General features: G+C 34.4%; 1 protein-coding gene across 2 annotated transcripts in view; it reads right to left on the bottom strand.

Annotated features, from left to right (window-relative positions):
• Positions 1 to 7,874, bottom strand: part of thoc5 (THO complex 5) — a 29,061-nt gene extending 21,187 nt beyond the window's left edge. Inside the window, exons 1-3 of one of the 2 annotated variants that reach the window (XM_069832889.1) lie at positions 7,767 to 7,874; positions 5,522 to 5,886; positions 2,556 to 2,631 (exon numbers count right to left, since the gene is read on the bottom strand). In XM_069832889.1, the coding sequence (XP_069688990.1) occupies positions 2,556 to 2,631; positions 5,522 to 5,832 (387 nt within the window). In that variant the 5' untranslated portion in view covers positions 5,833 to 5,886; positions 7,767 to 7,874. Of the gene's footprint in view, positions 1 to 2,555; positions 2,632 to 5,521; positions 5,887 to 7,350; positions 7,571 to 7,766 lie in introns of those variants that run through there. The other variant, XM_069832888.1, reaches the window with a different exon arrangement.
• Positions 7,875 to 16,293: the final 8,419 nt, after the last annotated feature.

Genomic DNA, 16,293 nt, shown 5'->3' with positions numbered 1-16,293 from the left:
TTCAAAACATTCAAAAGAAACCTAACGATTTACAAATGTTCAGCAACATTCCCAGGCACATACAAACTTTCTTAGCAAGAGCCAGGACAGGCCATATTATCACTCAGAAGTATCTTCACCGCTTTAATCTTGTTGACTCTAGTAGTTGTTGCTGGTGCAACAATAATGAAGATTTGGAACATATCCTCTTAAACTGTCCTGTCACAAACATCCATAGAGCTAATCTAAAATCTGCAATCCCTGTAACCTTGGACAATTCTCTCCATTACATATTGAATACACCCCATCTTTGGAATGTGGCTGCTGAAACATACAACCAGCATCGTGCTTTTTACCAGAGACAGGCAAACTGTCGATCAGGCTTGCCTGTGACTGTTTACGTCCGTGAGCGGGCTTACGCTTCGTATCGTTCACCTGCCTGCTACCTTCCCTCTCAAGCAGGCAGGCAGTGTGGTTGCACGTGACTCCCAAACAGTCCTACTAGTGACCCGAAAGGACTGTTGGGTTCCGCCAACCTGAGCCAGACTGCTGCTTTCAGATGCATGATAAATATGAACCAAGTCATTCAAACCTGACAAGAAGCCTACAGATATAGACAAACTACTAAAAACTTAATTTGTTGTCTTCTGAAATGTACCGTTAATAAAGACAAAGAAAACTATTTCTCGTCAACATAATATCCATTAAATGCCAACAGTTATTATAAATTACTGGCACTTTCCTTTCATCGTAGTAATATAAATTTAATGCAAACCAATCAAACTTTCAGCTTCATAAATAAAAAGAAATCTGTCCCTCAGAAGTTAAATAGCAAATCAGTATTCTGAAGAAGGAAAAACTTTTATACATTTTACAGGTATTCATGAGGCTTTTAATTGTTGATAAGGAAAAAGTTAAAATGAAATATTTTTCTATAATAGTTGTTGATATTCATAATAATTGTTACCAATATCTTTCCAACATATTTCTTTCTCTCCTCTCCTCTCCTCTCTTCTCTTTCTCGTCAATATAATATTCATTAAATGCCAACAGTTATTATAAATTATTTGCACTTTCCTTTTCATCGTAGTAATATACATTTAATGCAAACCATTCAAACTTTCAGCTTCATAAATAAAAAGAAATCTGTCCCTCAGAAGTTAAATAGCAAATCAATATTCTAAGAAGGAAAAACTTTTATACATTTTACAAGTATTCATGAGGTTTTTAAATGTTGATAAGGAAAAAGTTAAAATGAAATATTTTCCTCTCTCCTCTCCTCTCCCCTTTCTTCTCCCCTCCCCTCTCCTCTCTCTTCTCTTCTCAACTAGTCACAAGTTACGAACTTCACTTCCCTTCCCTTCCCTTCTCAACTAGTCACAAGTTACGAAATGTTACTATTTTGTTGAGTCAGATACACTTTGCAGGAATATAAAATGTATAATATTGTCTTATTTATGAATTCTGTAGTGCAATAAATCGTAAAACTGTATTTCTTTAATCAAGAAATATCTGCCATGTTGGACCATAAAATAAAGATTTTTTTAAATGACTAAATAGCCAACGAACTTAGGTTTCAAACTAGTACTGTTTCATCTTAACCAGCGCAGACTGGCTTCCGTGAATGCAAGTCACTCTACCTTATAATACGAGCAAACAGGCAAGCTTTCGTGGGTCCCACCTGGACTGAACCTATAAAACCCGGGCTCAATGAGTTCAGGCTAAAAGTTAACTTGCTTTGTAGCATCGCCAGAACCCAAGCCTGACAGCAACCGGGTACGGGCATGAGTCTTGTCTGATTTGCCGGTTTCTACTTTTTACCCATCATTTGTAAGAAGAGGAAATTCATAGTGAAACATAGTGGAACACGTGTTGTCAGCAAATAGCTGGATACACTACGAAGATAGATAGATAATATGTAAGCAAATCAAAGTTTATCCTTAGAATGGAATGTTACTTCTCTATATGCACCATAAAGTTTCTATGTTAAGATACATTTCAGATGTCTTCCTTCACATCACCACTCTTCAGTGGTGCAATGGTCACTATTAAATATGAAAATTTTAAGTTCATACCTGGTCAAGTACAGATGACTTTTGAAAGAGTAATAAAAATACTTTTTCAAACAGTTTAGGAGAAGTCACTGTACACAGGCAAAAGAGAATATCCAAAATCATATTTTGACAACACGGATACTGAAAACGTGTATTTTCGTGAAAATCTTTATATCTACTTTTTGTATCATTACAATAATTTCTCTTCATATTTCATATATGAGAAAGTAAGTGAAAGATTTCTTTTAAAAATATATAATTTTCCGTTGCAATGTTAATTGCTAAAACTCTAGCTCTGGCTGATAAAGACCTTCCTGGACTCTGTTAGTCTGGCAGTGTGAAGGATTTCTTTGCTAAGATAAGAGAACCTGGAACTTCTTTGAAGTACCTGTATAATAAATCCTTAAAGCTAAAACTAAAGAACTGTTTCATAATGAAACACATATAAGTAGAGAAGAGTGATGTACATTTGCCCCTTTACAACATAAGTACAGTATTTACCAGTATGCAACAAGTACTCACTGGACGTGAAAGTGATTCTGGTGCTTCCTTGAAAAAGTCTTCCACAGGTACAAGATCAATTTCCTCATCTTTAGATCTGAAACAGAACTATAAATTATGACATTCAAGACATAACATTACAAAACAATATATCTGTGTTTTACCAAACATGAAGACATAACATCCATTTTAATAAATATTGTGATTTCCCTTTTGTCCACACCACTTAAAACTCTTGTTTCATCTTTTTTTTTTTTTTTTTCGTTGTTGGTAACTCTGTAGCATCTATTAGATGCTTTATGGTTGTGTTAACAGATGGAGTTATTTGTCAACAATGTGACGCTAAAATGTGTTTGTTTCATCTGTACTTTCCTTCTTTATAGCAACGTAAAATTCTATATCACAGTGCAAATCAAGCTTTCAGATATAACTCCCTGTAAAGTTGATTTGAATAATTTCGAGGGAAAAATTGTTCCGGGGCCGAGTATCGAACCCGGGACCTTTGGTTAAACGTACCAATGCTCTACCAACTGAGCTACCCAGGAACTCTACCAGACACCGATCCAATTTTTCCCTCTATATCCACAGATTTCAAAGTGGGCTGACAACCGTCAAGCAACCAACATTGAGTGCACACTTACTCTGTGTGACTTAAATTGTGGTTTTCTGTTAACGAACAGTGACGTGTGTTATGCGAATCAAGATTTCAGGTTCAATACCCGGCCCCGGAACAATTTTTCCCTCGAAATTATTCTGTATCACAGTGTTTTTCTCTATAAATTAAGCTATCTGGGGTCAATAACAGAAAGAAATGGAACTTCAAATAAAGAAATTGAGAAGAAGGTAAGCAATGGTAGGTAAATAATAGGCATTTTAAACTCAATCATATGGAACAGAAACATTATTAACAAAACAATTACTATTTAAGTAAATTTTCCGAAGTATATTTTTATACATTTGAGAATAAGGTGCTTAGGAAAATATTTGGGGCTAAGAGGGATGAAGTTACAGAAGAACGGAGAAAGTTACACCACACAGAACTGCACACATTGTATTCTTCACCTGACATAATTAGGAACATTAAATCCAGACGTTTGAGATGGGCAGGGCATGTAGCACACATGGGCGAATCCAGAAATGCATATAGAGTGTTAGTTGGGAGGCCAGAGGGAAAAAGACCTTTGGGAAGGCCAAGATGTAGATAGGAGGATAATATTAAAATGGATTTGAGGGAGGTGGGATATGATGGTAGAGACTGGATTAATCTTGCTCATGATAGGGACTGATAGCGGGCTTTTGTGAGGGTGGCATGAACCTCCGGGTTCTCTAAAAGCTGTAAATAGTTTTATATGGAGCCGAGGTATGGACAATGAACAAGCAACAAATTGTCACTGAAACGGATTTCTGGAGAAAAGCAGCTGGAAAATCCCAAAGACAAAAAACAAACTACTGAAATCCGAATGATGTAAGCAGATGGAATCACAATGGATGAGATCGAATAAAGGAAATTGAAATGGCATGGGCATGTAAAAAGAATGGAGGATAATGAGCTGCTGACAGGAAGTCAAAAGGAGGATAGCAATGGCTAAAAAAGCTTTTAATGGAAATAGGAGCATCTTCTGTGGACCTCTGGAAAAAGAACTAAAGAAGAGAATAGTGAAGTGCTTTGCATGGAGTGTTGTATTGTATAGGGCAGAAACGTGGACTTTGCGACGAAGTAAAGAGGAGCAAATAGAAGCATTTGAAATGTGGATATGGAGAAGAATGGAACATGTGAAGTCTACAGACAAGGGGAAGTCAAAAGGAGGATAGCAATGGCCAAAGAAGCTTTTAATAGAAAAAGGGGCATCTTCTATGGACCTCTGAAAAAAGAACTAAGGAAGAGAATAGTGAAGTGCTTTGTATGGAGAGTGGCATTGTACGGGGCAGGAACATGGACATTACGATGAAGTGAAGAGAAGCAAATAGAAACATTTGAAATGTGGATATGAATAAGAATGGAACGTGTGAAGTGGACAGCGGAATAAGAAATGAAGCTGTATTGGAAAGAGTGGATGAAGAAAGAATGATGCTGAAACTGATCAGGAAAAGGAAAAAGAATTGGTTGGGTCACTGGCTGAGAAGAAACTGGCTACTGAAGGATGCACTGGAAGGAATGGTGAATGGGAGAAAAGTTCGGGGCAGAAGAAGATATCAGATGACAGACGACATTAAGATATATGGATCATATGAGGAGACAAAGAGAAAGGCAGAAGATAGGAAAGACTGGAGAAAGCAGGGTTTGCAGTGAAAGACCTGCTGTTGGGAAGAACACTGAATGAATGAATTCATATTCGTAACATATCGATAAATATATAGGTTATTCTATATCTCGTGAAACCTACCTGCGCATGAGGGGAAGGAGAAAGTGGATTGAGAAGTTTCCCTCCCTCACTACATTTCAATTTGCAGTATAGCTAGCTTGTTTACCCTCATTCTAAGGTCCTTACTATAAGCTATGGCGCACAAATGCATTTGGTTTCATGAGATAATGAATGGCCTATACCACCATCAAACAATTAATTAAACTACAAAGGTCAAATAACTATTGAAGAATGACATGACAAGTGGTAGCATTTTATTTAACAATGCTTTCAAATTCAGATATTACTAAGCATCAAAATTGATTGTGGTTGATGATAGTATTAAGTTTTTTGACTTGTTCCATATTCTAGCTGTAAGCATGTATGAATACCATGGAATGTTAATAAATACAATACAATACAATACAATACAATGGCTAACAAAATTTGCCCAGAGCCCTTTATCAAATAAACTAGATTCTTTTACATGCTATAAATGCACAACACAGGACACATAGTTTGTTTCCTTCTCAAAAGAAATCATAGCCTACTAATAATTTTACCGTTCTTTCAGGTCCATTTATATGATACCCACATTAACAATTAGTACAGCTCGTAAATTAGTAGTAATTGTAAGCTACTCACTTGAACTGAAGACATTTAGTAACTTCCTTTTTTAAATGCAATATTTCATAAAGCAAATTTTGTAACTGGAGGTGGTAACTGTCGACTTGTTGCTTCTCCCGATTTAATGTATCTCTTGAAGTCTTGGTGCGAAATTTCTCTAGTCGATTTAATTTTTTTAATACAACAAACAGTAATGATGCCTGAATTCTCTTTTCTGATATTTCTGCGGTTATTTCTTCATTGTTTACACCAGAGTTCTGTGCTTTCAACTCTGAAATTTCTTCCATTAATTTGCGAATATCATCACAAGTTTTACGGAACAAAAGCATGTCATTTTCAGGGTCACGAGCAGATGCCTCTGTTTCTTCAAATTCGATAACATTCTGAAACAAAAATTTGAACATACTTCATACTCTCCTTTTCGATTGCTCAACATTTGGCAATACACTTCATTACACCAAGTATAACTTAGATAATGAATTTATTGCTATGCAAATATTGTTTTAATAATGAACTACTTTTTTACATTGCTGAAAATAAGAATCAAGATTTAGACCTAAAGAATTTAGTAGTTTTTCACAGTCTCGTAGCCTACTATTAAACAACTAACTGCATGTAATATAATGACTCTTGATCAGTTATTTTTATTGCAATGCAGGCCTCTAATGTGTATAATATCACTCACAATTAATGAATACTTACATTTTGATAGAGAAATAGTTTCAGTTGGTACAAAGGCTATAAATTACAACAGAATGGAGAGTAACTTGATCTGCAATTCATTCATTCATAGTTTTCTCGGAATATAAAGTTTATATTGCTTTCACGTGTTAAATACTAGGTTACGGTACCTTGTTGACTAGTTTCAGCCTGTGAGCTATCCTCAGAATTGGTCTTTGCGCCTTCTGATTGCGTTTCCTGTGGGATGTTTGTGCAGTATAATGTGAAGTCAAAAAAAAAAAAAGTGTGTGTCTTCTGAAATTGAGTTACGTGGTGAGAATTTGGTGCGGGTGTCTTTTTGTGTGTCTGTACATTTCATATTGCTCTAGTGTGTTTAGTTTCTGGTTTTTCCGTTGGAGATATCTGTGTTTATGTTGCTGTAGGTGTGGTTGGCATTTGTGATGTGTTCTGCGTATGTGGAAGTGTTTTATGATTTGGTTATGGCTGTGATGTGTTCTTTGTAACATGTTTGAAATGATCTGCTTGTCTGTCCTATGTAGAAGTTGTTGCAGATATTGCATTTGAATTTGCATACACTTCTGTGGTTGTATTGGTTTGTTTGTGTGATGACATGCTTTTGTAGAGTGTTTTGTGTTGTAATTTAATTTCTTGAATGAGGTTGCAATCTTGTGTGCTTTTGGGTGAATGTTACTTATGTCCCGCCCACTATAGGAGACATAGGCCAGTTTTACACTAATCCTAAACATCTTGACGAGATAATAAAAGCCTGAACTAATCTAACCTAACCTAAGTGCGTCGGTATTTATTCCAAACTCGGCGGAAGTCGCTCAACGCTCGTTTAAGCAATATTCGTTCAGCGAGCGGTGAATACTCTACATTGACCTTTTTTTTATAATTCTGTTTTGTTTTTATTATATTGTCTATTATGTCAGGGTTGTATCCCTTTTCTTGTGCTATGTATTTGTGTTTAACTGTTCTTTACAGTCTTATTGGCTCATTGGTATGTTGAGTAGTCTGTGTACCATTGTCACCAATCCTACCTTTGTTTTGTGACGCAATTGTGAAGCAGTATAATTCAGACACTATGTTGATCACTGTGAAAATCTCAAATCATGTCTGAATAGTAATTCGGGTACAATTAGTACCGTCATAGCTAATAAACTAACCTTATAAATGTCGCCCTCTGGGATCTTTGGAGGAGTTGAAGATGCACTACTTGTTCCTCCTTTACGACGTTTCTTTATTGTAGTTTCACGATCTTGAACGATTTCTTTAACCATGACGATACTCTAAATTTAACATTTACAAACCAAACTTATACAAAATCACACATAGGAATTTAACCTGCACGCGTAAACAAACAAGCATAATACCAATCTATCAATGATTGCATACAAATTACAAATGTTAAATCAAAAGTTTCTATTATGAACGCCATCTGTTGGAAACGTACAAAACACCAATATAATCTCTGGTGTAGAATAATGCCAAAATGTGACTCACGTAGAGTTTAAACAGAAAATGTTTGCCATAAAATTTAGTGACAGAGCAAAATGTCTCAGTAATTAAACAGTAAACTTACATTCGAGAGGTCCCAGGTTCATATCCCGGGGCCGACCAATCCAGAAATATATAGTTACTATAAAAACATGGTTAAGCTGTAAACCACAGTCTACTATATACAGTCGCGAAGCTTGAGGTGTTTTTTGCAAATCTCGTGATAAAGCGCTCCAAACGGTTAGCAACTATAAACAATAGACTGTCCATGGTAGACTTTGGACTGTGTCATTTCTATCGAGTGCTAGCTCGATGTTCCTTATTGGTTATAATTAAAATGTTAATGGCTATAATATAATAATTGGAATAATAATATGGGACAAGGAGGAGACGTTTGTAGTGCTATAAATTGTAGCAACAGTAAGAGAAAGAGGCCAAAGTTATCTTTTTTCCGATTTCCGAAAGATTCAGAAAGGTTCCTGGGTTTCCACAAGAATGCTGTGCAGAAACAAAACTGTTAATTTGAAGTTCTTTGTGACTGTTAGAATGCATTATATCCTTAAATTTCACAATGTAATGTTTCAGTCTAACCGAAAGGACATTAGATACCGGTTAAAGTTCTGTCACTTAAGCTGCTAAATATCCAGAGAAATAAAGGTTAGATCTACTTTTTTTTTCAGAGGATATATTTTTAATTGTAGCTATTAATTTTGTTATTATTTTTATGTGTTATTTTACTAAAGACGTAGAAAAATTAAATTTGTTTTAATGAAATTTACTGCTAACGTTTCATTTTCAATTCTGGTGGGATTATTATTGCTTAGGCCTACTTTTTTCTTCAAAGGATATGTTTTTAATTATAGCTGTTAATTTTGTTGTTATTTTTATTTGTTGCTTTACTAGAGACGTAGAAAAAGTCTGTTGCAATAAAATTTATTGATCACGTTTTATTTCCAATTCTGGTGTGATTATTATTGCTTAACCTCATCTCACTTTGTTAACTACGTAAGCCTACACTACAAGTACCGGTACACGTAAGTTACTCCATTAATTCATATTTACATTATTATTGTTGTAAAGAGAAATACAAATTAATATTTATTGGTTTCATTGTTAATTATCGCTATAATCTTGAATGAGTGAAGCTATTATAGTAAATTTCAGTTCTTTTTGCACAAACAAAAATTATATTAACTTATTTCTTTCAGGTATCTTCGAGTTTATGGTGGAATTTAATATAAGTCATTAAAATAACAAATTAACTTTATGCATTTAATATTTCAATAATGGAAGGAAGGTGTTAATTTTTCCAAAAGAACACGATAACGAAAGTGTTAACATATTTTTCGGCTGCTAGGAGAGAGATCTGCGATGATGAGGCGATAGTAGCGATCCTAGTGGTGGGCAACTACCCATGTTTGCATTTTTACTACATATTGAGCTTCGCGACTGTATATATAGTGGACTGTGTGTAAACGATGTGACCCAAAGCAGTCTAGCCATCTTAAAGACCGATCTGTAAAATTATCAAAGAGATAAATGCCACGAGTGATTCCCTACACTCCTATACACTACAAAACCTGCAGAGAGTGTTTCGCAAGACATCCACGGTTATGCATTAATACATAGAGTGTTTCCGAGATGGTGTTACAAACTTTCAGGGATGATGGCGAAGGGCACATGTATCATGGTCCAGAAATGACTGCCTCGAAAGTTATAAGCAAAAATAGTTGTGTAGAAATGGAATTGTAATTTGGCAACACGGCCCTCCTTCCCTTAACCTTTGGAACAGTCGTGGAAAAATGGTATGGGCCGGATGTCTCCTACGTGGGTACTTGCCTGATTCAATGTGAGCTTATCTACCGGTACTGTTCCCATTGGCTCATCCGTATTCGAAAATCAGGTCTGCTTATTCCTCCATTTCACTAGGACTGATCGACTGGACACTGCAACTTGTACACATACACTGCTGTCTACAGACGTGCATATCAGGACCAACAATGTCCATTACACATTACGCTATCTGCATTTCTTTAGTCTAGTTTCCTGTCCCCACCCCTCAGACAGTGCATTGAATGGAATACTGTAAGTAGACAACGTAAACGACAGATGAATACAGTATGTGTAAGATATACAGATAAATACACATAAATAAGGTGTACAGAGAAATAAAATTATTTAATTTCCACACAATTATTTTTGCTTGTAACTTTTTACTTGGTCATTTCCAGACCAGGGTTCCTTATCTCAAATTGATACATGTGCCCTTCGCCATCATCCTGAAAGTTTGTAACATCACCTCTGAAACACCCTGTATATAACAGTTCGCAAGCACGGCGATAGAGGGCATCAATCCAATCAACAGCATTGTTGACAGTCTCGCAATGATCTTGCAGTTTGGCCGTAAAAAAATAATAAAAAATTGACAAGGGATTTAAAGAAACCCCAATGATCCAATACTCGAATTAAAGTAATGAAATACAACATGTAGGCTACAGTGTATGTACCAGTAGTGCAGATGAGTCATTCCACGTCAAATCGCACAGCAATAAAACACGACCTTCTCGGATGTGGTCGAATTTTTTTTCATGAATTCCAGACATCAAATAAGGAGACCCGTATAGTTTTATTTTCACAATTATTAATTATTTGTGTAGTTATGACTATTTGAAGTTACGCAAATTATGCGCGCACTGTTACATAGACTCACTTGGAACTCTGTGTCTACATATAATTGAGATTTGCGGTTTGGCGCATTTGAAAGACTAAATACAAGACTTTTTATTACTTTAGGCCTATCACAAATAAATTTAAAATTTGGCCTATTATTTTAATCATTTCTTTTTCAAAGCAAAATTACTATATTAAATAGCCAAGTTAAAAATCTGAAAAAATATAGACTTGTTCGCTGATGTATAATCTGTAAACTACTGCATTTATAAATGTGGGATCGGCACTCATACATTTCTAACCTTTTATTTTCCGGAGGCATGCACACGCTCGCGATGCCCAGCTAATGAACTGCTTGCAGCCATAGGCTAGAAGGCTGCCCGGGGACAGTTTTACGAAATCCCCCATTGCATCTGATGTCACCATACTAATCATCAAATTATTAATACCTTAAGGAACAGTAAATATCTTATCTAAAGTTATTTTATTATTGTCAGCTCAGCTAAGAGGGGAAGCCCTTCACAGTGCTGTATGTTTATATTGTAATATAGCCAATTGTTTGATGATAGCAAAGCTGAGTAAGGCAGTAAACTTTATGGGAGTAAACAGATGGCAGGAGACAAAATATAGAAGAGAAAAATAATCAGTTTGGGTTTGAATTTCACGCAGTGACGTGACTTCTATACAACATGAGTGATGGTGAAGATCGCGTAATATGTAACAAGTGTTTAAATCCATTTACCTTCCTAATCACGCTTTTAAAAAGAAAAGTACACTAAGACGCGTAAGTCGCGACTAATTGATAAAGCTCAATTTAAAGGAGTCTTTGAATGTGCAAATATGTGATTCATTCCGTAAAAATCAATCAATTTCTGGATAGGTCAGGTGAAATTATATGTGGAGCTGGCAGTTCTTGTGATATTAATAAACATGAATCAAATGAAAGTGCGGACAGAGAAAGTGATTATCCCAGTTCTTCTTCTAACAGTTCTATGGGTACAGTGCTAGAAATCACTAATATTGAGGAATTAAACAAGAGTTTGATGTCAAAAGAATCCCCTATCAAGAAAAGAAAGTTATAGCAGAAACGATACCCCCGTGAAAAGTTTAAAAAAGTAAAAGGCTCCCTAGCATGTAAAGTTTTTCATGTAGAAGATGCATAGTCATCCCTTCAAAAGTCAGCCATATTTTATTTTTGACGGAATGCAAAGAAATGTACAACCTGAAAATTACATAGTTATTGCAGACTTTTCTGAAAATTATTCATTATTGTAATACAAGATTCAATACAAGATGTGCATTGGAACATATGCCAATCCACAATACATCCTTTCGTAGTATATTTCAAAGGAGATACAGAAATTCGTCACAAAAGTATTGTCATCTCAGAAACCATGAAACATGACACCGATCCCTTTTACTTTTTTTCAATCCGAAGCAGTCAATTTCTTAAAGCAAGAATTCAACGATATGAAAAAAAATCATCTACTTTTCCAATGGATCAAGTTCACAAAAAAAAAAAAAATCTTAAAAATAATTGCTTACATGAAGACGATTATGGAATTAGTGCTGAATGACAATTCTTTGCAACATCGCGTGGTAAAGGTCCATGTGATGGCATTGGAGAAACTGTTAAAAGACTTGCCACGAGAGCCAGCCTATACAAGATCCTATAACAACACCAAAAAAAAAAAAAAAAAACACTGTTTGGTTGGTCACAAAAAACATTTCTAACGTGTCATTTATATTTTGTCCATTCAATAAGCACAAAAAACACACTGAAAATTTGCAGGCCAGATACCACAATCTAAAACCAATAACTGGTACATTAAAATTACATTCTTTCATTTCGTTGTCAAAAACAGAAGATTTAATAAAACAATTTTCTTTCAAGAAAGAAGGTAGGCGAATAAAAATTTAAAGTGTGAATGAAAAGAAACATTTAAAAAGCATACTGTACAAATATTTGAAGATATCATAATAAGTAAATTATCAGCATTTCCCCGAGTGACTTGATCTGTACTGGGTGTAATGTTGCAACGTTCAGTCAATCATCCAGCGCCGATAAACCTCCCAGCGCACTTTAACGCTTCCCGTCCACTGCTGCTGCGCCGACCGCTACACACTGTGTCGTAAGTAATTAAATTTCCATTAAATTATTGGAGATCCCATTCTGATTCTTTCTGGAATTATTAAGAATACTTCGGTGCACCTAGTAAGAATTTTTTTAGATTTTTAATAGGGCTATTTCACATTGATATATAACATTTAAAAATTGAATTATAAAAAAATATTTGTAATAATTATATTAAAATTAGTTAGTAAATATTTAATAAAAGACAGTACTTTAAGCTTTTAAATGCATTTTTCAAAAAAATTTTAACATCAATATCGTCAGAAATATGATGCATTGTGCGACATTTTTAACGAATTTTAAGATGTAATGTTTTAAAAACATGTGGACTTAGGAGGAAATAAAAATACACTTGTTGGTTTATTAGACCCATAGAGTTGGTAAAAAAAATATAAACGCAATCAGAAATATGAAGGTAAAAATTTGTATAATTTTGTGCGATTTGACATGGAATGACTCAGATATGAACAAATCACAACGAAAGAAGGGGTGAATGGGAAGAGAACCAATTAAAGGTACGCAATCACGAGTCCTTACAAGGGAATTTGGTGCTTTTAAGAAGAATTTATGTGAGCTCCTAATCTGTTGGTCACTTGCCTCATTCCATTTCTGTTGAACTGAACAGAATTTGAACTATTGAGTGGTAAACCTTGAGATACCTACAGTATCTACATTAAATAGACAATGGAGCAAGACAGGTTGCATAGAAAACCACGAGGGTCACTATTTATGTCAAACATTAAAATTGTTCTCTCTTCTACCTCGAAGACATTTCAGTTCCAGAGGTCCACAGAAGATGCTCCTTTGTCTATGAAGAACTTCCTTTGCCATTGTTATCCTCCTTTTAAGTTCCTGACAGCAGCTCATGTTACTACTTATAGTACACCCCAAGTATTTGAAGCTGTCTACTTGTTTCACTGCCTCATTTAGAATTGATAAGTTTGCCTTCTTTAGTTTTCTTCCAATAACAATGGTCTTCGTCTTGTTTCCTTCAATGAAATGGTTCAACTTGCCGATACTTGCACAGCTGCTATTGTCTGGCTGTATATTGGTCAACTCTAGTCGACAAACAGCACAAACACCAAGACGATTTTTGCATTTTTTTTTTATTCCAATGAGCGATAAAAATCCTTTCTCACATGAAAATGGGTCACAGAAAATTGCAAAAAGATTTTCAATACACTTTCAAATAATTCAGGGCACCATATTCATTTTTCATTGAAGGCAAGATCCAGAATCAAGCCAAACCAAAACCTCTAAATTGCATTTTAAGCCCACTATTATCTGTAAGCCCGATTAACTACCCTTTTTATATGATACGTGAAGAAGGGTTGTTCTAGTAAATGTCAGCATGAAATGGATTGCAAACCCAGAGAAACTTGTCATAAAAGTTATTTAGAAAAATGGACTTCTAGACTTCAAATTTCTGTTTCAAAGGGGTCACAAACCCCTTTCAAAAATTCAGAATCAACAGTAATTTTTCCGTCAAAAATCATTCCAGTGTTTCAAGAAGTGTAAATAATCTGCAGATATTCCTTATAACTAACCTATACTATTTTTTCTCGAAAGCCTTTATTTTATTTTTGGCTCCCCCCTACTACCAATAATGCATAACACAATGTCAATATGGCGGTTGCTGTCGTCTGCGATACAACGAACTTTTCTGTTGATTTTCGAGTTAATTTTTTTTCTGGTTATTATATGCTTATTTAAGTTGTGTTAACTCTGGCTAAGTGGTTTTATATTTTATTTTATCCGTCTTAGTATTTATTTTATTATTGTAAATATTTTTGTTTTATTATTATTATTATTATTATTATTATTATTATTATTATTATTAATGAATTAATTTGTATTACTATCTTTGTATCATCTCCGTCACGGATGTTACTATTATTTCTAACATCAACATTATTATTGTTCTCTCTAAAATTTATGTAGACTACTGGACTGTACTCGAGCACGAGCATATGCTCATTTCGGGTATATATTCATATGTATAATTTCAAATGTAAATTGTGAATAAATTTGAATTTGAAGTATCAAATGTTTTCAAGAAGTCCAAGAACCTTCTTAAAGAGATAGATTTAGCTCATTTTATTTTAACAAATGTCTGAAAGATAGGACAATACTCTTAATAAACCTTCAACAAGAATGGTCTGTCACTGGTTTGCTGTTTGGCAGTAGAGGTTCTATTATGTAATGTCTATTCTTATAAAATTATCAAGGATTCTCTTCAAATATTACATCATCATTTCTATTAACTTTCTTTTTTTTCTTTAATGTCTCAAATCACATTATATTGTACATGTTTATTGTATTCAGGACCCTTGTAGTCACTCAAATTCTTTGAGCTGATGTCTTTAATGAATAAATAAAATAAATCAAAATTGCACTCATTTGCAAACAACAGCTGCGTCCTAACTGAAATGACTTGGATAGTACTTTGCACTTAGAAAGCCAATGGAATTCAAAATGAAGAAAACATTGTGTTTACTGTCCATTTCATCTCAGAATATTGAAAGTAATCTGTCATTTAGCAGATGAGCCTTAATAAAATTTACCAGATTTGCAATAATTTTTAGCACAGTTTTAAATTTCAGTACTTTAGAAGGAAGCTGAATCTGAGAAATTAATTTCCTTCAGTCAGATATTTGTACTCAATATATGAAGGAACAAAACAAAGCAAAGTGATGTTTGTTTAAAAAACACATAAAGAGAATTACTTACTCTCTGATTCACTACTGAGACTAGCCTCAAGCACAAAAATGAGATTCTAAGAACTAGGATTCTTAATACAACTCAACTCTGATTCATTGTTAAAATATCATTCCCAATTGAAACAAAATATATTGAGAATTATGGGGAATAAAAACAGCTAAAGTAATTTATAGTTCATTACTGAAATAGACAAATCTCAATCAAAACAACGAGATATTGAGATGCAAGAGGCTGAATATAATATAGCTAATTTCAAATTCATTGCTAGGATGAAGATAGTCTCACCAAAACAAAAGTTTTTGAAAGAAGGAGACTGTGTAACTCAGCTGATTCTGATTCACTGCCAAGATGAGACTAGTCTCAACTAAAACAATGAGAATTTCAGGCATAAGATGCTCAGATAATTTCTAATTTATTGTCAGGATGAGAAGTCTCAGTCATAATAAGATTTCTTGAGTATAGAATATCTTATGATTCATTGTAAGAATGAGTCTAGTTTAAACAACGTAAGTCTTGAGCATATGCAATTGAATAATAAATTAATTAATCTCTAATCTACTGCTAGAATGAAAATAGTATCAACCAAAGTAAGAGTTCCTCAGGCACAGAAGACTGAATATAACTCATTTCTGATTCACAGATAATTATGAGAGTAGTCTAAATTAAAACAATGAGAATTCGAGGAGTAGGAGGCTTAATACTATTCAGATAATTTCCAATTCATTTCCAGGATGAGAAGTCTCGGTCATAATAAGAATTTTTAAGATTAGAAGAATGAATATACCAGTAACCTATGATTTATTGCAAGGATGAGTCTAGTTTCAAACAAAATAAGTCTTGCTCGTATGAGACTCAATATACATCAGATATCTCTAATTCACTGCCAGAATGAAAACAGCATTAATCAAAATAAGACTTCCTGGGACATAGAAGACTGAACACAACTCTTTGATTAATAGATTTGAGACTAGTCTCGGCCATACAAAGTGTGATTGGGATGTAGGAATCTGAATATTCCTAATTCATTGTCATGACAGGAAAAGTTTCAGCCAAAATAAGAGTTCTTGAGGATAAGAGATTGAATACA

Source organism: Periplaneta americana, chromosome 8 (genome assembly GCF_040183065.1).
Source record: "Periplaneta americana isolate PAMFEO1 chromosome 8, P.americana_PAMFEO1_priV1, whole genome shotgun sequence".
Classification (NCBI taxonomy): Eukaryota; Metazoa; Arthropoda; class Insecta; order Blattodea; family Blattidae; genus Periplaneta; species Periplaneta americana.
Note: the sequence above shows the minus strand (reverse complement) of the source record. Positions and strands in the feature narration are given on the sequence as shown.